The sequence below is a fragment of the Lycium barbarum genome, chromosome 3 (genome assembly GCF_019175385.1).
Source record: "Lycium barbarum isolate Lr01 chromosome 3, ASM1917538v2, whole genome shotgun sequence".
In the NCBI taxonomy this organism is placed as follows: domain Eukaryota; kingdom Viridiplantae; phylum Streptophyta; class Magnoliopsida; order Solanales; family Solanaceae; genus Lycium; species Lycium barbarum.
The window spans coordinates 140,336,788-140,362,669 of NC_083339.1; the positions used below are offsets into that span (position 1 = coordinate 140,336,788).

Here is a 25,882-nt window from a genome sequence, read left to right on the forward strand (position 1 = left end):
TTGAGGGAATCGCTACCCACCTGCCAAACAGCTCAATGAAGGAGGATAGTGATATGAACACGTTAGTGTGATTTACTTGCATAGATTCTTTGTTGTGTTTTTGAATCATCTGTGTATTGATTACGACAGATTAAAAAAATCTATACCCCATTCCAGAAATCAAATTTGAAAGCTAATCTAACACACTATATCACCGTAGTCAAGATTCACTTACAATGAATGTTTGTGATCGTTATGTCCAATCTTTTGCACTTCAGTTAGAAGATAGACGATATTAGTTATGTCACAATGTAAAAGGAGGTTTATCATTTTGTCCAAGCTTAGATGTAAACAATTGCTAGTCAAAAATATTACCTGTTGAAACAATCTTGATGATGAATGTTTGAAAACGTGACATATTTCTTTTTATTATATGAATGATTTTCTGCACAGACATGAAAATTAAAATCTAATTATCTTCACAGCAGCACTAATTTAATTCAAATATTCAGCTCGATCTCAAGCATCACCACACAAGACAAAGAAAAGCACAGAAGATGTGCTTGGGGCAGGGGTGGGCAAAGTCGACCCAAGATTTTAGTTCTATGGGTTCAACCTTTGGGGTTCTTACTTTGAACACATTATATTTCTAAAGTTATGGCTTTATATATAGTACTATTTATTACAATATTAGTAGGTTTTTACATATAAATTTATACACCGCGTGAAAAATATTGGGTTTACATAAACCCACTCTGTGAAAACTGCAACTGGCCATGGTGGGGGGGGGGGGGGGGGGGTTGGATCATTCTTTTCTTTTGGGGGTGGTGTCGAAAGAGGGAATAAGCTTCTGGAACAAAGGGTTATCAAATTTGAAATGGATTAGTTCAAGCATACCTTTAGCAGAAAACACTAGACAGAGCACCTCACTGCAATTGTTCAAGGTGTTTATAGCATTACATACAAAAACCCCATTCTAGTTTTTGTTATATGACAAACTTAATACTGCACAAAATGCGAATGTTTCCAAAAAGAGAAATGTTACTATCATGTACAAAACAAGATTCAACCATGTGACACTTCCCAGATTCATGATTATCATTCACAATTTACAATAATGTCTTGACATAGAAGCTATTATGTCAAGATAAAGCAGCTGCGGACTACAGAAGCTCATTCAACCTACTCAGCCAATATTGTGCTTGATCCTTAACAGCCTTGATGTCCTGCTTAACTTTTTTACCCAGTATGTCAAATACTTTGACAGACCTTTTTGCCTCTCCTGCCCGGCTTTGGGCCTCTTGCAAGCGCATTTCAGCCTTTTTGAGCCGTTTCTCTGCTGCTAAGACCTCCCTGTTCCTTTGTACCATGTCCTTTTTAGCTGCTTTAGAGACAAGCATGGTAGTCTCGCGTAACGCCATTAGATAGGAAGACTTTTCCTCCATATCTTCCTCTTCGGAAATCTCATCCAGATATTGCTGCAGCCAAGTTACATCAAGCTTGGCATCCGAAGCATCAGAGACTACAGATTTCATAGCTTTAATGGAAGAAGAATTAACATCACTGGTTTTCAGCCGCCTGACAACATCACTAACCACATCAAGAAAGGAAGCTCTGACAGTAGGTGACTTATAGTGACAGTTGATGGTAATGTCACCATACTTGGCAAAAATGGCAGCAAGTATAGGAGCATTGCTCGCTTTTACTTTATAGCCATGCACATCCACCAGTTCACTGCATACATCACCATCTTCGGGGGACACCTTTACAGGTGTTGTCCAACTCATTGGATTTCCCTCTACCCCAGATTCTGAAACTTCAACCTTGATCCTTTTATTTTGGTGCACTCCTTTTGGAGTTAAATTTTGCTGCATGGTCCTTCATAAAAAGAATACTTGGTTCAGCTCGATTTCCATTTATATGCAAAGGGGTCTAAATGCGATATAAATAACTTACATTGTTGAAGGTGGAGTCGGATCATCAGTTGCTTTACCCTGCCAAATTTTCGAGCATAGACGGGTGTTATGAAATAAATACTAAGATTAGGTTTTTAAAATTTCTATCACTTTGCCATGCAAGTTTTCTAGGTTGCACTTTGTCATCTAAATTTCTGCTGCAGTTCTCCATTCACGATGACACACTGAACACTTTCAGAGACCAAAAAGGTTGTCGTGCAGGGTGAAAGGACTAATTTAGCAAGGCAAAAGTAGAGGATATAACAGGAATCAATTACCATAAATTAATGCCTAGGAGAACTTACATTTAGAATCAGTTTGAGCTTCAAAGAAGGCTGAGGAAAAATAAGTTCAGGTGAAGGTGTATGTCTCTGCTTATAACTTCTCTTTTGAAAGTCTTAATAACAAAGAAGGGCTATTCCGTTCTTTCAGAAATCATCATTTTCTTTCAGATAAGGTGATTGGATATTAATGCTTAGAGATTGCAAAATGTTACGTTTAGTTAGAAGGAGATGACAACGTACAATGTAGCAGCAGTTTAATGGCAAAGTGACAAACCCTAAGAAAATAAGATGGCTACAGAAGAGAAGAGAAAGAGCCAAGCATTAGTGTACTGGACTATAATAAAAGGACCAGCTTACCCAACATAACTTTGCTTTGCTGCAAATGATCTTCTTGCTTTCAGTACCAGGAGTAAGCACCGGCACATCATCATTAACATTCAAAGCCTGCTCAAGAAACTGACACCAAGAATGCAGAGAAAATAGGTCGCATAAAGTGAAACACATTTCAGACCACGGAGAATGGTATTAACTCATGCAAGTTCTACCAAAACTACTATCAACTCCATAAAATAGGTGAAATATGATGTACCAGCAAAGGAAGTTCTTGAGCAAATCTTAAACCAGGATATCTTAAAATAGGTGAGGTATACTTTCGTCAACTGAAGATGCTCAGCAGAAGCAAGGAGAAGGATGATATCTATTAAGGTATCTAACAGAGTAGTCAAAAACGAAAAGCACAGAAAAGCGCCAAACTCTGTTGGGGTTTTAAATGCAAAGCACAATTAAAGCGCAAGCCTTAGCAAGAAAAGCGCTATAAAAACAAAGAAAAATATACTTGTAATGCAAGAACATCTAACTAAAAACAAAAATAATACTCCCTCCGGTTCAAATAAGTGTCCACTTAGCCCCTTTTTTTTTTTTTTTTAAAATCAAGTAAAAGTATTTTCATTCATAAACATGGCCAAAGAACGACCGTATACAAGGGATATACCAAAAGATAAAAGAATCTACAAAATATGATTCTCTACAAACTCCACCCAATCCTCTATACAACTAGGAACTTTCTGATTACACCAAAAGAAAATAAGGGAGCGAAGACTACTCCTCAATTGAGAAAAACTTGACTCTATTCCTTTAAAAGCTCTCTTGTTTCTCTCATTCCAAACTACCCACATCAATGCAAGCGGAACCATGTTCCAAGCCCTTTGTCTTGTCCTTCTTCTCTCGCTCTTCCAACTGACCATCAACTCTTTCACAGTTCTTGGCATTGCCCAAGAAGTGTTGAACCACCCAAACATGTCCCACTACAGTCTCATGGTAAACCTACAATGTAGAAGAAGATGGTTCACGTCCCCCCCTGTCTCATTGCAAATGTAGCACCAACTGACGCAAACAACCTTTCTCTTTCTAAGATTTTTCGCCGTCAAAATCACTCCTCTAGTGGCTAGCCAAGTGAAGAAAAACACCTTCCTCGGCAAACTTGGAACCCATATTGCATTACATGGGAAATCAACTTCCTCCCTAACCATAAGTTTCTCATAAAAAAACTTCACCGAGAACACTCCATTATTTCCTTGGGCCCAACACCACACATCGGGATTATCCACCCGGTTGACTTGCCTATGAAGCAAATCTATCAATCTTTGAAACTCATCCACTTCCCAATCTTGAAAATCCTTTCTAAATCTCAAATCCCAAAAAGTCTCTCCACCTTGAGTCCCCCTAATCTGCTAAATTGTCAAATATCTATGGCAAGATATTTTGTACAAACTCTGGAAATCATCTTTCAATAATATGTCCCCACACCAGTTGTGTCCCCAAAAATATACCCTTCTCCTATCACCGACCTTGAATGAGATATTTTTCACAAAATTATCCCATCGCTACATGATATTTCTCCATAAACCATAACCAAAAGGCAAAACGGTATCTCTAGTTTTCCAGCCTCCTTCCATAATCCCATATTTGTCAACTATCACCCCCCTCCACAAAGCTTGTACCTCCACCCCGAACCTCCACATCCATTTACCCAATAAAGCTTTATTAAAGACTTTTAAATCCTTAATTCCGAGGCCTCCCCATTTTTTAGGAGACGTCACAATGTCCCACCCTGGCCTTTTTATTTTGGTTAAAATAAGTGTACACTTACAAGATCAAGAAGGAATTAACTTCATTTTTCCAAATTTGTCCCTATGCACTCAAGGCAATAAATAAGCAAGAGTCTTATTAATCAAAGGTAGTTTAGTCAAAATATCTATTTTTTTCTAGGAGTTAATGTTTTCCTAAGGGGTGCGAAAAAAGCTAAGTGGACACTTAATTTGAACCAGAGGGAGTAATTGTTTTGACAAAAGGATGGAAAAAAATAATTAAACTATATATTTGGAATAAGAATCATGTCACCACAAATCTCAAAGGTTGTCTCAAACTCTAATTTACGCAGTGGGAGTATAGGACAAGGTAAACATATGTGGACTAGCAGCATGCTCTACCCTGACTTGAATTTTTTTCTTTCTTTATAGTTAGAGGCCCCAAAGATTGTTTGTTGAAGTGTTCTATTGTTCATACTAAAGACTTGTATGACTACATTGTCTTGACTCAAGTTAAAGCCAAAAGATAATCATAACTAGACCCATCAATTAGATGCTTGAACTGAATAGGAAAGTAAGCTTGTTGACACCTACAATTGAATTTCCACGGTTTACTTTCCTATTTATTACCCTTAGAGAACCTCAAAGACTATTTGCTAAAGCATTAAAGACACGCACAGCCAGATTGTCTTAACCCTAGTAGTTTAAGATGAACATAAAAAGACCTCCTCAATAGATGACTTGGAAGTGAATTGGAAAGTAAGCTTATTTATACTTACAAATTGAACTTCCACAGTTGAATTGCCAAGTGCAGTGGTAGAAGAAGTTTCCAATTAAAAACAGCTACTGAATTTCTTATTCCATAACTCTTAAGAATCTAATAAGCAGACCGTTTTTTGCAACAGTGAGATAACGCCAGCTTTTTCTGCCTCTCCTCAACATTATATGAAAACACTTGTTTCTGCCTCAGTCAACATTATATACAGACACTTTTTCTACCTCTCCCTCGACATTATATAAAGACAACTTTTCTGCTTCTTTTCCAGAAAATTTACCATAAGAACAATTGACATTATTCAGTAGCAATGTAAACACTCTCCCTGGTTTACTTAGGATCTGCACTCTTACTTGAACTCAAAGATTAAAGATAAACCACTTTACTAATCATGTAGCATGAAGAAAACTACAAAATGGGGGCCTTGGTTTACACAACCCACCCCAAATAAAATAAAATAAAAATCCTAAAGGAGGGACAATAATTTGAATCTCAATCTATGAACAAGAGTCTAATCAGATAGGAAAATGCAAATGCATTTGACAGCCACATGCATTCTTCCCATGATTTCACTGATTTTGGTAAAGGTGAAAAAGTTGGATAACAACACCATACCCAGTGTAATCCCACAAGTGGGGTCTGGGGAGGGTAGAGTGTATGTAGACCTTACCTCTACCTTGGGAGGTACGGTGAAAAGTTGGATGCCATTCCAAAATAGAGGGTTGAAGTAATAGCAGGTAAATCTTGTTAAATTTCCACGATGAAAGGCAGCATTGTTATGGAAAAATGTTAATGCATTTGAAAGGTATGACAACTTCCCCAAGGAAGTCAATTGATTTCAATGAAAACAAAGATTTGTCCAATTGTACCGCTCAGCAAACATGACATGCCGTCAACCTTATTAGGAATGAAGAGGCACATAGACTCAACATGGAAAAATGCTGTAGACCACACTAATAGCACTATCAACTAACCATAACACAAGGTATTCCATGGATAAAGATCCAGGAATAACCTACAAATGGAACGTTATTTGAGGATCAAGCAACCAAGGTGTGAGGAAGTGTGAAAATTTCGGCATTCTTTTATATCTCTTGGCTGCCATACAAGGGCATCACTATATAGCATCTTAGCAAATCAAGCATATTGACAAGCATTCAGTGCTCCTTGGATCATCATTTACCCGTCATTCACAAATGGACCATTATTTGTATTGAAGTGTGTGACCATCTCATCTAAAAGCTTAAGGTGTTAGAGAGAGCACACTTTTAATATTTAATTATATTCTCAATACGCCCCCTCAGGTGCAGGCCTGATTTTTTTCATGGTCAAGCACGTGATTATTCTTTTTGATTTAGGTGGCAGTGAGATTCGATCTCAGTATCTCTGCCTGCTTTGATACCACATTGAAGTGTGTGACCATCCCATCTAAAAACTTAAGCTGTTAGAGAGAGCACACTTTTAATATTTAATTATATTCTCAACAATCTGCTTTAATGAATATTCGAGAGGAAGAAATTGAGATCTGTATGTGAGTAGAAATTGTAAAGAACCTCTGGCTCTAAGGGACCACGATTATTGAATATTTGTGACCAGCAAACTGTAGCAAACCCCACATTGGATATTGGATTAAAATGCGTCCAAATGGGACGAAATGGATAGTGAGGATTCATATAACTAACCCCAACTAGCTTAAATTTGAGTACAGCCGTGGTTGTAGAGAAAACTTGGGAGGCTGAAATGAAGCAGAAACACGCGCTTGAAGCAGAATGTAACAACGGAGAAATAGAAAGAGATGAGTTTCACTATAATCTTTCCTCCCCAGGATCTAAGTTTTTGATCAATAGTGTGATTTGTAGTACATAGAGGACCTTCTGCCTATCTGGTATTGAGTTTTCTATATATGCACTTCTTTATTTTTTATTTTTTTTCACTAAATATGCACTACAGAAAGGCTAATTAGCTTGCACCTTTTAATGCAGTAATTTGACTTAACAAGAAGTAATTAACAAAAGAGAGAGAACGAGGACAGTTTCCTTATAGAGAAAATTGACCTATTTATCACCCAAAGCCAAAGAAAAAGGCCAGAACCATGAATAACGTTTTCCAAGACCAACTATCGTAAGAGAATTAGAACGAGGCCTTTTCAGCTTTTCCCAAATTTCAAGAAGTTATATCAGAATCCTAGCAGGCCTTTACTGACCTTCAACAAAGAAAACAGAAATACTCCTTACACAGAGAGCATTCCACACCATCACAAATGGGCTTATACCACCAGAAAGAAACAAAACGGAACATCGATAAAATATTCTTTGAACTTTATCATGTGAATTTCCTGAAAGGAAACATGGTAACTTTGCAGTATAAACATATAGTGTTGCCTGTTTCATTTCACGTGATCTTAGAAAGAGATCTGAACAAAGATGTGTATCTCATAGGTCAGAAAGCTCCTATACAAGTACTCTCACCTTCTTCTTTTTCCTTATCTGGCGATATGAATCAACAATGCAACCAAGGCGCCTGCACATTAACAACTATGTAATACTTATCAACCACTAAAATTGTTTCACGCAGATATCTGAGGCAATAGCTTTGAAGTATAACACAAAATTTATAAACTTAAAATGTGACATAGTATCGTATCCTAAAGGTCATAAGAAAATATAGTAGTCCTTGTGACTTTGTTTTTGCATTACTAAAAGCATCCCAGTAGTTGGTTTAGTCCTGCTGATGCGTTAAAAAGATTTACTGAAAATCGGCACCATTATACAATTAACACGGAATGCAATCAGTAAACATCTTGAACACCCAACAAAATTTCATTGACATTCTTTTTTTACTGGGTTTTATTACAGTTCATTCAAAATGAAGAAAAAAAAGATCAGTACAAACATAACCTTATTTTGTTCATTTATTATTCACATACATTAGTGCTTGAATTTTAGTTGTTTTTTCCATTTAAGCATATACGTTTAGAATAAATTCTAAAAAAGTGTCTTATATCTTGTTTACACCCCAATTACGCTAGAAAGAAATTGCCTATCAACAAAATGCTAGAAAGGAACTGTAATTATCTGGAAAATGAAGTATAACGTTTCATGCTTTTTGTTTGCTTTAAGAAAAATGAGAGAGGGTGTTCGTCAGACATTTTGTAAACAAATTAAAGAAGGCAGGAGATGAAAAGGAAGGTTTTAACTCCCTACTACATTATGAAAGCTGTCTGCTTGACGAACCTTTTCGCATGGTGTAACGTGATTACGTGACTTATGTAAATAACTCCGAAGTGTTTTGGACTTGCTAAGCTCCCTAAATTTGTGCTAGGAGAACTGTGATTCTGTACAGGAGCTAATCTTTTTTTTTTTTAACTCATTTGCAGCCTCTGGATGGTCTATGAATGGGCTAATTTTGCCGAAAAACGAAAAGGAAGGTTTCATTTATAAGAGGAACAAAAAAAGGAAAGATCTCATTCTATTGAAAGGGAGGAGTCGAAAAGAAAGCTTTTAATATAATCTATAATGTAACTGACTGAAGGCTCTAATATAATAGGTTAGACTTTAAGGGCATCACTTTTAGCTCGGAAGCTTGCTAACGTACTTTCAACGATGGATGCATCACTTAAGAATCCACCTTTGCAAGAAGATCTGCATACTATCTGATTGGCAATAAGCCCCTGTAGATTTCCCTATTAACTTTTTGGATTTGTCAGCTCATTTGCTTTAGCACGTTTTTGTATCAAAGCTGACTCTTTCCCCCTCTGCATCTTCTTGATGTCTATTCTATAAGAAGTTCTTACTTCATAAAAAGAAATATCTCATTGGATACAAGTATCACTATTCTGATGCATGCATTTAACATATCATATTAAATGCTTATAACATAAACTTCCAACTAAAGGTGAAGACATCGTGTAAGGGTAGCTGATCTGAAAATGAGGACACCAAACAACGCGGCAAAAGAAGCAAACTAGTGAAATAGGAAATGCAAATGTAGAAAGTTTGGTCACCTAATCTATCGAGAAGTTTTGCCAAAGGAAAAGAAGGGAAGAAAGGAAAAAAAAAAAAAAAAAGGTGACATTTTCAGTCAGAGACTTGCAGGTATATGCATGTGTATGTGAGAGAACAAAATTAAAATTGGATTATTGAATTTAGATTTGATGCACCGAAAGAAAATTAAAGGGCGCAAGAGTAACTCCACATGGGAAAAGCTAAATGAAGGTGGTTTGCTCTAGCATCTATAGCTATCCAGCATGTCACAACGATCTAAGTTTTACTTCTGATGCTAATATTTCACTCTCAATCGGACAGAATTGTAACCGATGAGATGCCAACTGTAAAAGTTGCACCCTCAGTTTTCATTCTCACATTCATAATCTAGAAACAACAAAATTGTTGATCATGTCAACTTTACAAGCAGCATTCTAAATCATCAAATGACTTGCCATGAATGAGAAGTGAGGTGAATGAAGCTTACCTGTCAGACGAATCACTTGGACCAGGAACAATCTTGTGGCTCTGAAATACATTCAATAAGTCATGCAAATAAAGACAAGTACAGAACAAACAAGTAGAGAAGGGAAGGGAAAAGATAAGCCTGGCAGGAACCCACAGGAACTGATGCATTGTCATCTTCAACTAGTTCCCAGCGTTCATTTGTAAGATTTAGCATTTCTAGTTCACCATCTTCATAGCTCACCTTAGAATATCATGAAAACCATAAATGACAAAACATAGAAAACTGCTTGACAAATTAACTCCAATTTAGATTCCGACAACCTGTGAAAAAGTAGACTGACACCAGCCTATTAACATATGAGGAGCATCAACCAGCAATTAAGGGAGTATGATTACATAAAGCAGTTTAAGTCAACTAACATACATGAAAAATATCATTTATACAGCCATACTAAATCTTTACCATGTGCTTCTTCTTTGAATGGTCAAATAAAGTGATACGTCCTCCATAGAACCTACAGAATGTGAATGCTACCTGATTAACATTTGAACTAAAAAATAAACTTCATTAGAACGAAACAAATAATGTGTCAAAAAAATATTAAAAAAGGATAATGAGCAGGCTAAATGCTCAAAAGTCTGCCTGTATGGATTCTTATTTTTGGGGCACTGACTTTTTGTTGTAAGTATGATTCTGTTTTCTTTTGTCTAAGCAGTTGGAAAAGTGTGAGGAAAAGAAATAGTGATGAAGATTGGTGGCAGGTCATCCCTGCTTGTATATGGTGGGTAGTCTGGAAAGAAAGGAATTCAAGATATTTTGAGGATACTAGCAGTTCCATTCAGAAAATCAGGATGAATTGTCTTAGTTTGTTCTTTTTTTGGCGTAAACAGAATTTGTAGGGGGATATAGGAGATTTGGTAGATTTAATTGGCAATGTATAAGTGTTTAGCTTTTGAATAGGGGCACTGACTTTTTCCTGTAAGTACGATTCTGTAAAGTTCTTAACTTAACATTTTTTAGGTGTTAAGTTATGGTTAATATGATGCATCAGCATCAGTTATGATGTAATCAAAAAAAAGAAAATCAAAAAAAATTACCACCAAAAATCTTTTTGCACAACGATACTACTACATCTCTAATATGATGTAATAACTGACCCAAGCACCATCAAGATATATCTGCATAATGATGTCCTTTAACTTGTCATATTTTACCTTAAGAGAGGCCCCTATTGGTTGAACGTCAGATTTGAAACATATATTACTAAAAACCTTTTCTTTTCATTTGGGTGGGGGGTGGGGAAGAGGGGAGAAGAGAAAAGAACCACAATTTTCTATTTAAAACATAAAGAATCAGCTGCACCGTTATCTTTCTCAAATATAACCTATAATGTTAGGCCCTCACAAAACTATGTTTTTGAGAATATAAGCATTCAATGGGTAGAATTAAGCTTGAAAGTGGAACCCAGGAATCACTACTTGCATAGTTCGATTCATCAGATCTACCTTTTTCAGCTTTTAGTCAAACATTGTTAACATGCAGGCGTACCACCTCCCCCTTCTCTACGACAAGTCATCAACCCAGAGTTTAGATGGCCTTGAGTCCTTATGTCTGGACTACAACAAGTACTTGTATTTAATTTTTATAGCAAGAAACTTTAAGAATACAGTTGACCAGACTATTCCCTCTTCTTTGCCCCGTCCAGTTAATTGGGGGTCCCATCAGTGTCATCTTCATGAGTCAAACAGAGCTAAGTTCTTTATACAATATTCCAGTTATCTAGTTCCTGTCGTTTAAATTTAAAAGTGTTTACCTACTTCTGCAATTGACAGCATAACTGATGCTGATGCATATGTATTATCCATACTCAGAAAATTATGACAGAGCAATTCATTCAGAATTATTCAGATGAAAGAATTTCTACTCATTCAGTGAAAGAGCAAGTCAACATTTAAAACTTTTAACAGGAATAGCAGAAGCTTGGCTGCATAATAATTAATTCAGTGATTGGCAGGACAAATGGCTTGGGGACACTTTAGTAAAAGATTTATTTCCCTCACTATTTCTGATAGCTTCTAACAAAGAAGCAACATTAGCTCAATATAGAGTTAACAACTGTTGGACACCAATTTTAAGGAGAAACTTACAGGATTGGGAAGTTGATGATTTTCTTTCTCTATTAGAAAGTTTGGGACAAAGTACTTTGGTGGCAGATTTTCAGGACAGAATACTCTGGGGCAATTCTAAGGAAAAGATTTTCACTGTGAAGGAATGTTACAACAACTGGTGCTCTCAAAATAGCCTTTTAGAGGTTTGGCCTTGGAAGCTTGTATGGAGAACCAGACAGCCTCTCAGAGTTACTTGCTTCACTTGGACTGCACTGAAGGAAGCATGCCTAACACAAGACAATCTTAGAAGGAGAGGTGTAATAGTTGTTAACATGTGTACCATGTGCAAGCAGACCAATGAAAGTGTCAACCATCTATTTTTGCACTGCCCTGCAGCAGCTAGCCTCTGGTTTTTCTTCTACTCTATGCTTGGTCTACAATGGGTAATGCCCTTCAACATCAAAGATGCATATGCTAGCTGGATACTCTGGAGAGTTGACAAATCCATTAAAAGAATTTGGAGAATGATCCCAGCAGTAATTTTTTGGACCCTATGGAAGGAGAGAAACAACAGATGCTTTGAAGGAATCTCAACTCCTATTTGCTCTCTAAAGTCTAGGTGTTTAGTTAGTCTTTTTAGTTGGCATTTTTTTGCCCCTGTAAACAATGTGGGTAACTTTCTAGATTTTATCAGCTCCTTTTCTCTAGTTCAGTAGAGATAGGATATCTTTAGATTGTTCTACAGGTTTTGCCAAGCCTGCCAGCTTTTCCCATCTGTAACCTTGCATCTTCTTGATGTTTTACTAATGAATTTTATTACTTTACCAAAAAAATAATTAATTCAGTGAAATCACATACGCTTGATCAAGTGGCCACCAAACCCTTACTCTGCAGCCAACCAGCTCGTCGCCATGCTCGCTGACAACCTTATCCACAGAATCCTAAGGAAAAGATGATAGAGATGCTCATAAATCTAGAAAGCAAACACTGATACATGCAGAAACGAGGTGGAAGCATCGACAAGTATCCACATCAGATTCCTTATTGATCAAAAGTCTTTTCTCTTCAGTTACAACTGATAACTTTTTTATAAAATTTCATGACATCAAGCACATGTAGAGGACAGTCACGTTGAAGATAGAAAAAAGAAAATATCCTCTTCTCTTAAGCGAAATAGACAAAAGCAAAACTAGTTTTCAGCACATAAATAACCTCATTGGCAAATTTAATGGAACATTCACTTTAGTGAACACTTAATGAAGGTTGTCTTAATCTCATTAACTATAAGTTAACTCTAATTAATGATAGTAAATGTTTACCTCTTTTTGTGAAAGCGAGTTGTTCCTTTTACGTTGTTCTTTAGAGATATTGGGGAAGTTGCTTTGCTTGGTGATTGAGAGAGAACCCAATGCCTGCATTCAATTTTCGTACATAATAAGCCTAAAACTAAGGGTAGAAAATAAATACTGTACCTGAATCCACATAACTTCCAAACGAGAACATTTACTTTTCCTACCTTATTGAAGAACGTCTAATGTTATTAACTGTAAGCCAGCTCTAATTAGTAATAATAAATGCTTACCTCCTCTTGTGATAGGGAGTTCTTCCTTTTACGTTGTTTTTTAGACGTTTTGAAGAAGTTGCTTTTCTTGGTGATTGAAACAGAACCCAATGCCTGCAAAACTCAATTTATGTACATAATAGGTCTAAAACTAATTAAGGGGTATAACAAACACTTTACTTGAATCCACATAATATTCCAAAAAAAGTACGTTCACTTTAGTAATCACTTACTGAAGGTAGTCTACGATCATTAACGATAACCAGCTCTACTTAAAGATAACAGATGTTTTACCTCTTCTTGTGATGGCGAGCTCTTCCTTTTACGTTGTTCTTCAGAGGTTGTGGGGAAGTTGCTTTCTTTGGCCTGCAGAACTCAACAATGTACATAATAAGTCCAAACAAAGGGGTACATTAAATACTTTACTTGAATCGACATAACTTTCAAAACAAGAACATTCACATTAGTAATCACTTATTGAAGGTTGCCTAATATCATTAGATAAGCCAGCTCTAATTAATGATACTGTAATAAATGTTTACCTCTGCCGAGTTCTTCCTTTTACGTTGTTCTTTAGAGGTTTTGGCAAAGTTGCTTTCTTTGGTGATTGAGAAGACAGACCCCAATGCCTGTACAATTCGATTTATGTATATAATAAGTCCAGAACTAAGGGGCAGAATAAATACTTCACTTCAATACACAACTTCCTAAACGTATTCAGCCAATTGACGCAACTGTTTGATTTACCTCAGCTCCAGATTCCGGTACTGATGACCGCCATCTTTTATCATGGTAGCTGGCAGGTACATTTTTCTTTTCGTCTTTTTCATGTTTCTTTTCTAATGCCTCAAAGACACCAAATTCTTCTGAAGCAACCAATGTAGGTTGCGAGACTTTTTTCTTGGTTATAGCTCCCGGTGAATCTCTTGCTGAAATTGATGAAAATTGTGCACCATCATTCTGACCTATTTTGTCATTTTTCTCCTTTCGGCGTCTCTTTATAGAAGTCATTATTGGAGTCTTCTCCTCACCAGATGAAGAATACAATCCAGTGGAGATTGCAGATTTAGGTGAACAGCTACTTCTCTTTTTAGTATTTTTCCCACAACCCTTCATGCGAATATGGCCTTTTGATCTCCTTTCTCCACTTAGCCATGCATGATCATATCCTTCCTCTGGTTTATTCAAAAAATTAGGTTTCCAACCTCTTTTCTTTGAAGCTTGAGTAGCTTCCAGATCTAGTTCTTTTGTGGCTGCCTTTATCAAACCCAAGTTTTCAGGTGGGGAAGACTTCCTTGATTCTTTACTTCTCTGCTGCTTCATTGCATCTCCATGTTCTGATTCTTTTAAAGTTGTATCCGTCTCTAGAACGACGTCATCGACCTTATGCTCGGGATCATCTTTCCCTGGCAGGTGAGATGGTTGATCTAAGAATGAAGCCACTCTCTCAGGTGCAGAATGTGGTGCAAGCTCACTAGGGCCATCATTTGTGGGCGTCTTGGAAGATCCAGGTAAGGGTGGACCAACTTTGCCACCATAATTAGCATTGTGGGAAAGCTTTTCAGAGTCATTATTGACCAGCGTCTTAACGGAATCGTCCACAGATCGCACAGAAATTACAACAGAGCCATTTGATGCAGCAACTTTAAAATCAGTGTCTGGAAGCATGGAAGTTTCTTCCGTGGGTGGCCTAACATCGTCAAAGCAAGCAACTTTATGACAAAGCTCTTCAGGACCATTTTCCACCTGTGATTTTGATGCTCCATTCACAAATTGATCACTTTCTTCCTGCCCAGATTTTCGAAGAAACATTATAGCATTCTGACAAGTGCGTAGCAAAGGAAGAATTTACATCATTACTACAAATCCAGAACAAACATCACCTATAATCTGTGAAGTTACCTTTACTTATCACTTTTGGATCAACAATTAATCAGCAGATTAAGAACATCTGACTATCTCATAAAGGAGCTTAAGTTTTATCTTTCTCAAGCTAGTCTAAAAATGAGGACAGCTTGGTGGAAAATAACAAGTATACACATTCCTGAGTTTATAATAGAAAAAAGAACCTAAGAGAAACATACAGATAAGTTCTTGTTCACGTCTTCAGATGAAGTAAAGGTAACTTCACAGATTATAGGTGATAATAAATGGCGGAAAAGGTAATTTAGCTACTCTTACATAGTAGTAATACGCCAAAGCTCAAGATCTAGATGTTACTACCATATTCCTTTCTTGTTAGACTATTTTCTAGTCTACTCTCGTATTAAGGATATGGATTTCAAAGCAGGCCAAGTTCCTTTAAAGTTGTGAAATAAATGCATGGGAAAATATTATTAAGATGTGCAACTGTTGTATTACATTGAGTCCTATATATATATCTATATTCTACGCAGTACATAATGCACAGTGTTCAATGGGGACACTTAGTAGAATACTATATAAATGAACTATCTAACAAAAGTCAACTGTGAAGATAAGTAGGATGAGTTCAGCAGCAACTGGATAATTGATGTAGGAGAGTTTCAACATCTAATCTCAGCGTCAGTGCTTTTAATTTCACTAGGAACATGCAATCAAGGTTATAAAAACTCCGTAGCACATTGTGTAGTAGCATGATCCATGATAAATACTCGCAGCTGGTGCTACAGATTGCCTTCAAGGCATAAACAACGAGGATCCAAGTCATCATATTTGAATGGTCAAACATGTCATTATTTCCTTTATCAGAATTTTGCTTTCTTCTTCTAATTTTTTGATAGTTAATTCGTATTTCTTTCTTTTCCCGCCTCTTTTTCTAAGACTATTAGATCATCTGTTTTTCATGATCAGCTGATTAAGCACTGATCCTAGACATATTTCAGCATTCCTTTTCCAAGGTTCACAACATATGCCAGTTTTCTATTACTCCTCCGGAACACCTAAGCTGAGAAATCAGAACATAACCAAGAAAAGAGGATAAGTTTGACAGAATACAGAACTTGAAAGTCATAGCAGAGATGGTCTACCACAAAATGAACATTGCATGTTAATCTGCTTCCATTTCTTTGGTGGGGGTGGGAACTCCATTCTTTGTAAGTTAGAAAAGAAAAGGAAAAGCAGAGAATTATACAACTAAATAATCATGTATTTTACAAATAATTTCAGCAATTAGTTTGAATATCAGATGAACCCACTGTAGTTTTACTTTTAATTACCTCTCTCATTATTAATTCAAGAACTTCCGAATAGTTGTTAGTGGAAATGCGGAGGGACCTCACTGCTGCTGGAAGATATGGATGAAGTTTGACAGCACTTTCTTGAAGAACTCTCTCTCCCAGCAGATAGGAACGAGGTGAAACATTCTGAAACAAAGACGACGTCATTAAAAATAATGAGAAAGATGCATCAAAGATAAATGAATAAAGTTGTAGAGAAAAAGCAATACCTGGTTTTCCTTGTTAACACTACCTATGAGGATGTTCAGAAGCTGAATTGGAATTCCTTCAATACTCTCTTTTATTATCATGCTCATTATTTCCGCGATGTTCATGAATACATGATCAGGGTGGTCCGGCCTTAAAATGGGACAAGAGACGAAACCATTGTCAGCCATTTCCCAGAAGAAAAAAAAGGCATCCTGAGAAACTGGTAGTCTAAGAACTTTATGAGAGAAAAAAAAAACATATCCGGTAGTCTTTGGAATGCTATGTACCTTAGCATCTAAGTTCATTTATGCTGCATCCAATATAAGAATGTAGGACGGTGAATATTCTGCTAAAACTGCCATATACTCCGTCCATCCCATTTGCGATAACAGTGTTTGATTGGGTACAAACTTCAGGCTTAATACATTTGATAGCCACTTAACTTGCCAGAAAATTCCATTTAGACACTCGAACTACGACGTGTTCCAATTGAGCACCTAAACACGTGATAAAGTGTTCCTATTAGACACTTTTGGTTCAAATTTTGGAAAACTTTTACGCGTGTTCTCAAATGCACATTACATAGATACGTTAACCACTTAAAATATGCCACCTCCTTTAATTATACGCATTCGCCTCAGTAAGTCGTAAAACCCAAGGCATTTTCTTATTGAGGCTGAAGTATATAATCAAAGGAAATGACTTATTTTGTGTGCTAAACTTAACTACCTAATAGACGCTTGAGAACATGTGCAAAAGTTTTTCCAAGATTTGAACCAAGAGTGTCTAACAGGAAAACTTTATCATGTGTTCAGGTGCTCAATTGGAAGAAGCCATAGTTCGAGTGTCTAAATGAAAAATTTGTTGGCAAGTTCAAGGGGGTGTCAATGTATTAAGCCCAAATTTATGATAAATTAGTGATAGTGGAAATATATCTAATTAATAGTCAGATTTCAAATTTGAATAGTCACAAACATTGAATGTTTAGAAGTTGTAAAGTTGCATAGAATAATATTTGCTGGTTGTTGAGAAAATTCAGAAAAATTGAGTGGACGAGAAGCCTATATACTAAGGGAGGGAAGATAACAGTACTAATATCAACTCTCCATATACCCAAATGTTTTATATTTATTGTCTATACTTAATATGCATGTAAGTGTTTCAACAGTTTGGAGAAGATCATTAGAGATTTTTTTATTGGAAGGGAAAGAATGGCAATAGGAACTTCACCTAGTAGAGTGGAAGAAGATTATGGTTCCCACATGTGAGGGGGCAGGAATTCGGAGACTATCCACCTATAATACAATGCCTTTAGTAAGTTGTGGAGATTTTCTCCGAAGTAGAATGCTCATGCTTCATGGAGAAAGGATATATCAACTAAATATGGATTAGTATAGTTTTCTGGTTGAGGGGTAAATTCATTTGGAAGTGACTTCTCTTCATCATGAGACTGATCAAAGCTGCTGAAATTGTACTTGATTGGTGCCAGCAATGAGACACAGTTTCTCCCACTCCTGGTCTTTCAGCCTTTACTTCCTTTCTTTTTTTACTTTTCAAGTCTACCGACCTTTTCTTTATGATCGAGAAATTCGTCTGGAGCCAACGCTTTGGGCAAACCGCAACCTTCTAACTCGGGGATGATGGACCCACTCCTCTACCCTTCTCCACTTAAAGACTGGATTTAGTTCGCTTGAGGCAGGGCTCAAACTAGTGACCCAAGAAACGAGTCCCTCAACTGGTTCCTATTGAGCTAATCCCTAGGGGCTTAAGTCTACCAATTTTTTTATCCACGAATACCAACATCCCAACTTTATTCATGGTGCCTAAATAGAGAAGAGAAAATCGACACTGTAATTCACCGCTGTTGTTTTCCACGTTTCCACTCCCATTTTACTAGCTTACATGTTCAAAGCCCAAATCAGTTCAAATAGAACAATTTATATTCAAAAAAGTGAAGTGCTTGGTCTCAGCAGGAGCAATCTTTCAAGGACATGAGACTGCTGAGGTGCCCATATAAAAGTTCTCCTAAGACAGAAATTGACCAAGACAAAACTCTAAGTCAAGTAGCTAACTAAAATATACTGAACCCCAAGATAGCAGTAGTCACAAGCAATTGCTCATCTCATTCATGAAGGTTGACTTTTTGCAGTTTAGTATTTCATTGTCCCAGTGCACAAAAAAATAAATGAAAATGAGAAAAAGGGAAAAGTAATACTTTAACTTGTAGCAAGGACAGAGCACACATTATATTACCAGAAACAAATAAAACCAAAACATAAAATAGCAGCAAAGTTACACCCATGTGTCGGGTTCAATCCCTCTTTCCGTTAGAAAAGTTATGAATGAATAGCATAATTGGAGATATACCTTATACTATTCAGAAACTGTTGAAACATCTGAACAACCAAGGCATCTAACTCGAGATCCCACATTAGCACGCACGTTCGGTACTTCGCAAGAACTCCAATAATTGAAACAGCCTTTGAATAACACCGACCATCCAAGCAAGACAATTTCCCAAACGCCAACACTGCAAGCTCAAAAAAGTCCTGTCCGCCAATTGAGCAAGAAACAAAACTGTGAGTATGTGTAAATACTATTCATGCACCCAAGAAGATCACAGATGCATAACTACTACAGAATCTAAATTCTGAACTGTCAGTTACAAAGCAAAACAGCCTAGTTAGAAGAGAGACTAGCAACCAGCCTTGACTTCCAATTTGGGTAAAGAAGGCTGTATGAGTTGTGCTTGCCTTAATTCTGCTATCATCATATGGTTGCTCTGGAGCTGTAATTCTCATGATCTCACTGATGCAAGATGCAACTGACACCTTCACTTCTAAGTCAGGATGCCGTAGAAGTCCATCTGCAACTAGTGCTTCCATTGCAGGTCGAATAGCATCTAGAGCCGATGCAGGGGGAACTTGCGCCACCCTTAACAGAAGATGCTCTAAATTCTGAAAATTACATACCAAAAAGAAATGATTGAACCATGTCAAATACATGGAAATGCTATCTGGACACATGAAGGCTAGATCATGAGATCTTGTAGAAAATAAAGAAATAGATAAAGTTCTAAACTACATCACTAGGTCAAACATCTCCCTCTCTCCCTCTCCGCAGTTTTATGTCCTTTCATTCAACAGGAAGCCTGATTATGTCCTATACACAACAAGAAGTAAAAGAAACATATACAGATAATTGAACTACCAGGAAAAGTGAATAAGCTATGCCAAATAAAAATCTTAATCTATGATGCAACTTAAGTTCAAGCACAAGTTCCTTCAGAATGGATCAAGTTCCTTCAGAATAAACATGATTCAAGATGGATCATGTTGACTGATCCTTCTTCCACAGTTACGTGCAAGGGACATGTTGATAATAGTAGATATCACAATCTGTCCAGCTGCTAGGTAGATGATAACTTTTTCCCTTAAAAGAAAGAACAAACAACAAAAAGTTCAAAAACTTAAGAATCATTCAACGTAGTACTATATTCATTGAAGGACAGGGTATCACATTTGTCTCCTGTATAAGCCTAAAAACTTCCTTAGGGTGAACGTTTAACCCCACAATCCCAAATCTACACAGACGTGGGATAAAAATTACAAGTGAAAGAATGTTCTTGTACTATTTTGAGAAGCTAGGTTGACAGCTTTTTTGCCTGTCTTGGTTCACCAAAAATTCAAGCATATATTATTAGGTGTGGTAGAGATCTCAGCCTTCTAAATATTACTGAATTCATAACTACTTTAGGGAAACCATAAAATAAATCAAACATTGTGTTAAACATGGCAAAATTCCACTTACCCTTTTGCTTAAAGAGGATATATATACCCACGCATGGCATGAAATGGATGATCTATAGCTGGAGGAAAATAAAAATTAGAGGTATGTAGCACAAACTAGTTCGAGAGCTGAGACGCAATCACAAAACTTAAGTGTTTGCATCTTCTTTTACTCATGAGGACTTTTTGGCCATTGTCTTCTCCAAGCAATCATATAATTCCTAGAACATCAATCAACCTACGTATCCATTCCGCTATTTCGGCCCTATTCAGAGATACATCTAATCAACCGACGGCATCTGTTATTTGGACTTTGACCCCTCTATGCTAAGCGAAGCAAACATGGAGCTTTTAATTACTCGAATGTCTTTAAAAAGAAATAGACCTCTTAGAGGAGATGATCTTTCACTAGGGATGCTTATCAGAATTTCACCATAATCAATCTACATTACATACAATGAAAAGGGTCATTTTTTAACAAGATGGAAATCAAACCCTTACTAATAAAGAGAAAATTCAGGTAGTAAACCAACTAAACTACTAAAATTTTCAAAAGAAGAGTAACCAATAACTCAATCATTTCATCCTAGGATTAATTAAAAATTGTTAACCTGAAACAAATTTCAAACCAGTTTAGGAAGTCAGTTATAAAGAAATTAAACAAGTTACAAAAAACATACATTTGCATAGGTTTAAACAGATGGAAAGAGAAAAGAAAAGGGTTCTCACATCAAGTTTTTCCAGAAGCTCCTCTTTAGAAGATGTGGGATGCTGAAGCAGCTCATTCCCAGCTTCAACAAGTCTTTGGTTGCGTTCCTCCCACTCATTTACAGAAGCACCAGCCAAAGCAGACATTTTCTTTTCTCACAGCACACACACAGAACAAGAACAGCCACTGGAATTTTAGAAACCAAGTCTCAAAAACCCAAGAAAGAAAAATCGCTAGAGAGAGAGCAAAGGGAAAAACGGAAGTGCAAATAGACCCAAAAGGTGACGCTAGTACTATTTAGTATACAAAGAGAGAAAAAGAGGGGTTATATGAAAGATGGAACGCATGCAGCAAAGGCTAGCACATCTGTCAATGAGTCTTTCAAAACCCACAAAAGTATCAAAACCAAATTACTAACGTTTTGTGCTGGTGTGGTACAATTTCAACGTGACTTTAGTAGGACTGAGGTTGTCATTACTCTAACTCCGTAAATTTTCAGATTTGCCCTCTTAAAATTGAGTTTCAATTAAGGGAATTTGCTCCCAAGGGTGTCCTAATAAATGTTTTGCTTACATTACAGTAATCTGTACAGATTCACTTCCCAACTGCCCTTTTTTGTTGTTTAACTTCATTTTTCCTCCCTATTTAATCTTGGGCCCTTCTGCTGCGAACGAATACAGACACCCAAAGATCAAAGAAGCACTAGTACTATAAGGATTATTATGATTAACAATAAAAAGCTATCAGTCTTTAGACCTTTTACCTTCTTATTAAGGTTTTCTAAATATCTTTCTAGTATTTTGAAACTTGAATGAGTAATGTTTTATGCTAGAATTTATATAATTTAGGACTTATACGAGATTCTTCTATAATCTATCTCTGGATAGCAGAAATAGAAATACTTTTGCAGTGGGTCTTGCACTGGATGTTCAAGTCAGAAACTTATTAAGTTCGAGATTAAATTTATACCGTCGACCCAACATAATATAAATTTAATTTCAAACTTAATTCTGAATATCCCATCATATCTTATTAAATTTGGGATTATTTTATCCCACTTTTGAAGTGGGATAAATTATTCCAAAAATTATAAGCCCCGGACTATAATTCCGAATAATTTAGTCCGCTAATCAAACAATTTGAAATAAAAGATTTTTTTTACAAAAACAGAACAACATAGGAAAAACTGAGTAAATCAATTCTGTCGCCACTTAGAACCTAGGGGGGACCCACGTACTAAAAGGTTCAGGAACAAAACCTCGGGTCCTGTCCAGACTAGAGACAAATTCAGTTAGGCGGGTTACCCACTGATTTGAGTTTAGAGCATGTATAAAAAAAAATTAAAAAAAGAAAAAAGTAAAAGTAGACACGCATATATGATAAACCGACTGATAAAGATTGCAAATATATTACTCACGTGGACGTACACATAAGTTGCCTTTCTTGTAAACAGTGTTTTCACGAACAGGTGGAAAGACCACTTAGCGGATTGCGTTGCCTGGGTTCTATCTCCTTAGCGGCTGCCCACTTGATGAACATGTTATACATTGGCTTTAAGGTCATACTGTTGTAGAAACTCAACACTGTTGCATATGACCTTGAGCTAGGAAGCTCTCGTGGATTTGCACTAGAATAGACAGTTGGCTGTAAAATCACTTTACTTTGTAAAGATGGCATCAGATACAGGCGTAGACAGCAAATAAGAGTCCCTAGGCCATATCATGGGCCCTGCAGATCAGCAAATTATTAGAAATGATTAGTCCAAACATATAAGATCGATCCTATACTGAAATAAGTAAATAAGTTAGAACTTATAGGCAGCAAATGAGTGTTACCTCTTTATATCAAACCTAGAATATACTGTACTATGTAAGAAAGGTACTAGTTAACTTTTAATTTTACATCCCTGAGCTATACAAGGTCGATAAGCGTTATCTCCACAGGTTAAAGGTTTGGTCCCCTAACTCGCTGAGCCTCCTTGTAGCAGTTCCGTTCTAAATAGATAAATGTCATTTCTTTATAGCTTCTTATATTTAAGACAATAGTAATATTTGTTTTAGTCACTGGTGTAGTTAAATCAGCTTTTCTGCTAATATTATTCACAATTCCTATACTTTTCAGCATAATAAATCCTTGTCCTGCAAAGACAATCAAGGAAACCTCAAAGCTGAAAAAAGCTTTAACCTTCTGTACAAAAGAGCAACTTGTATGGATAAGATCAATCAAAAGGCTTGAAGAAGCCCGCTGCAGAAACTCGCATAGAACATTGCACTCTAGAAAACTTCTTCTTTAAATGCAGAGCAGAAAAGTAGGGAATCCTTTCCCAAAGTTAGACGTAGAAAATAAATGGAAGATATAGAGCACGAGTAAGTCATCTTCACATACATGATATTAGCTCGACATTTGTTTATGGTCATGTTATCATGCAAATATACAAAAGTTATATACAGGTTAATTTATCATTTCTAGTTACATTTTAAATCAAGGCAGATTCATCCATCTTCCTGAGCATCCATATAAAGGTTAAATGTCAAAGCCAGAGCTATTCGCTTGCATATGCTACATATTGCATCAGTACAAAGCTATTACTTTCAGTGGTAATGCTCTTACTGCACACTTTGTTAACAAGTAACAGGGCAGATACTCAAAAGCACTCAAACATTACACTTTTACTCAAAATCTTCAAACTTTGACTAAAGGATCCAATGTGAGAGGGAAGTACATGGGAAAGATGGATGAGCTTGACTAAGAGTGCAGAAACCTTAAATGATTTAATGGTCAGACGAACAAACATAATCTTAAAAAAAAATATGCATAAAGGGGGGCTAGACATTATCATCAAACAAGAACCAGACAGAGCTAATGTTTCCCTACAACATCTCCAATATCAGTGGGCTCAGGTAGAAGTTTTTGAGATACCTACTGATCCAACTTCAATACAATGGGCACAGCTTTTAAAGGATAGTAATTAAAGACCACTAAAGCACATATACCAACCTTAGAGGAAGCTTGACCTTTGACAAATGCGATAATAAGGTAGAACCATCCACCAGACACCACATAATAGCACCCCTTGCACCATAAATACTATGCGAGAGTAATTTAAGCAGCCCCCAAAAAAAATCATGAGATGTCAATATTTTTTCTTAAAGTAGCAAAACTACACAACATACTTTACCCAAAATGACTCCTCTCCAGCTGAGAGTACTAACCTAACCTACCTCACAAGTCACAAATCACAATCAACAGCGTTATTTTAACTGTCCACAGGTTCTCTTCATCATAGAAGAACAGTTTCAGCCTTTCAGGCTTCAGAAGAAGCCATAACAAGTTTCCAAAGTCAAATGAACTGAACAAAATTAGAAAGAAAAAAACTTAAGTTTATTAGAATAAACAGTTCTCATCTAAGAGTATTTCTAACTTTACCTCACAAGTCACAACGACAGCTTTATTTCAAAGGTCGACTGATTTTCTTCGCCATGGAAGAACAGTTACAGCCCTCAGAAGAAGCCATAATTAACAAGTTTCAAAAGTCAAACTGACTGAGCAATTTAGAAAGAAAAAAGCTAAAGTTTATTTGAATAAACATGCTCGTACAACATATGACGTGGTTGAGAAGCTACCACAGTATACAGATAAGAAAGTAATCTATTAACCTACAAAGGTCGCATAACAAACCTATCTGTCCCATCAGATAATAATTTGTGAGTTGTGACCATGATCTTTGTCCCTGCACAATTTAGAAACAGTTAGTGTCACTACTAACAGCAATAAATCCAGCTTAAGTAACAGATCACAACTAAATAATCACATGATCGAGGGACTACTTCTCCATATCTGCAATATCAACTGGAAATCCTCAGTCAGTTTACCTTCCCGTTCTTTAAATAACAAGATATGGAAGTATGGCAGACTGGCAGTATGCGTTATTGATATAGGAACTGTGTTAGGCGCCGGCATAATGATAGTTAAAAGATGTTGAAGCGAGTCTGGGTATGGTGGCGCGGAACCCTAGCAATGAATGGCGAATATATATATATTCATGAGACGAGTAACAAGTGAGAACGATTTGGAGCGAAGATGAATAGATGATGGACAAGTTTGGGGAGTAGTGCTTTTATATGGAAAACTTTCGATTGAATGGCGGGAACGCCAAGCTTTTAGATCCCACTCCCCCGACTTTATGCGTATCAAACTTGTTACTACTACTTAGTAGTAACTGAAAAATAAATAAATAGATTGGTTTTAATAAAATACTCTTTAGATTGGGAATAACTACCACCAATTTCGGATCGACGCTCGCTCACAGGCTCTTTATCTCCTTTAAGGGAATTCTTAGATGGTGGTGTAACTAATACTATTTATTTGGTATTTATCGATAGTAGCTATATTTTAAAATAATTACAATACATAGCTAATATTGAATAGTTAATTATAATTCGCATCAAATTTGAGTTTATTATAATTCTTCCTCGTCCACCATCTTCATTTTTCAGATCTTAGTATTTCCTCCTAGCTCCAGCGTCTTTGCCGTCGATCGCGGCAGCGGACTTTGCCGTTGACAGCGGTGGGAAAGAAATGGTTGACAGTCGAACGACAGCATCGTTGCCGGATCTGAGTGTATTTCTCAAATCTGAATGTATTTCTCAGATCTGGGTATTTATCATTGTTGTTGCTTGAGATGTATTTGTTTTTGCGTTGAATACATCGAAAGAAATGGTTTCTGGTTGGATCCTTACAGGACGATGGCGCCGTTGTCGGCGATGGAAAAATCTTC

At 36.7% G+C, this 25,882-nt stretch overlaps 1 protein-coding gene and 1 long non-coding RNA gene across 7 annotated transcripts; both read right to left on the minus strand.

Moving 5' to 3' along the window:
• Nucleotides 1-877: 877 nt before the first annotated feature.
• Nucleotides 878-25,405, minus strand: LOC132633024 (sister chromatid cohesion protein PDS5 homolog C-like). Of its 6 annotated transcripts, none has more exons than XM_060349216.1 (21): nt 24,978-25,405; nt 24,784-24,835; nt 22,533-22,833; nt 21,126-21,291; nt 19,362-19,565; nt 18,976-19,157; nt 16,629-16,758; nt 16,399-16,545; nt 13,949-15,022; nt 13,744-13,830; nt 13,496-13,567; nt 13,223-13,315; nt 12,960-13,052; nt 12,499-12,581; nt 9,995-10,046; nt 9,686-9,772; nt 9,551-9,591; nt 7,549-7,600; nt 2,576-2,674; nt 1,936-1,973; nt 878-1,857 (listed from the first exon to the last, which is right to left on the minus strand). In XM_060349216.1, exons 4-21 carry the CDS (start codon nt 21,249-21,251, stop codon nt 1,143-1,145), a joined length of 3,375 nt encoding a protein of 1,124 aa, XP_060205199.1. In that variant the 5' UTR covers nt 21,252-21,291; nt 22,533-22,833; nt 24,784-24,835; nt 24,978-25,405; the 3' UTR covers nt 878-1,142. The 6 variants fall into 6 exon arrangements, with proteins under 6 accessions (XP_060205199.1, XP_060205197.1, XP_060205198.1 ...); XM_060349214.1 differs by having other exon boundaries at nt 22,523-22,833; XM_060349215.1 differs by having other exon boundaries at nt 22,523-22,833; nt 24,917-25,405.
• Nucleotides 3,117-7,542, minus strand: LOC132633025 (uncharacterized). The gene is made up of 2 exons (XR_009579525.1): nt 3,460-7,542; nt 3,117-3,421 (listed from the first exon to the last, which is right to left on the minus strand). It is a non-coding gene; the product is annotated as an uncharacterized LOC132633025 (long non-coding RNA).
• Nucleotides 25,406-25,882: the final 477 nt, after the last annotated feature.

Bases quoted from the DNA above. Each gene is read 5' to 3' on its own strand.
- LOC132633024 (XM_060349216.1), bottom strand. From the start codon at position 21,251: ATGTCTGCTTTGGCTGGTGCTTCTGTAAATGAGTGGGAGGAACGCAAC. The intron at 15,023-16,398 runs GTAATTAAAAGT...CGCACTTGTCAG, and splicing joins TTGAATTAATAATGAGAGAG to AATGCTATAATGTTTCTTCG. The intron at 1,974-2,575 runs GTAAGCTGGTCC...AAAATTTGGCAG, and splicing joins GCAAAGCAAAGTTATGTTGG to GGTAAAGCAACTGATGATCC.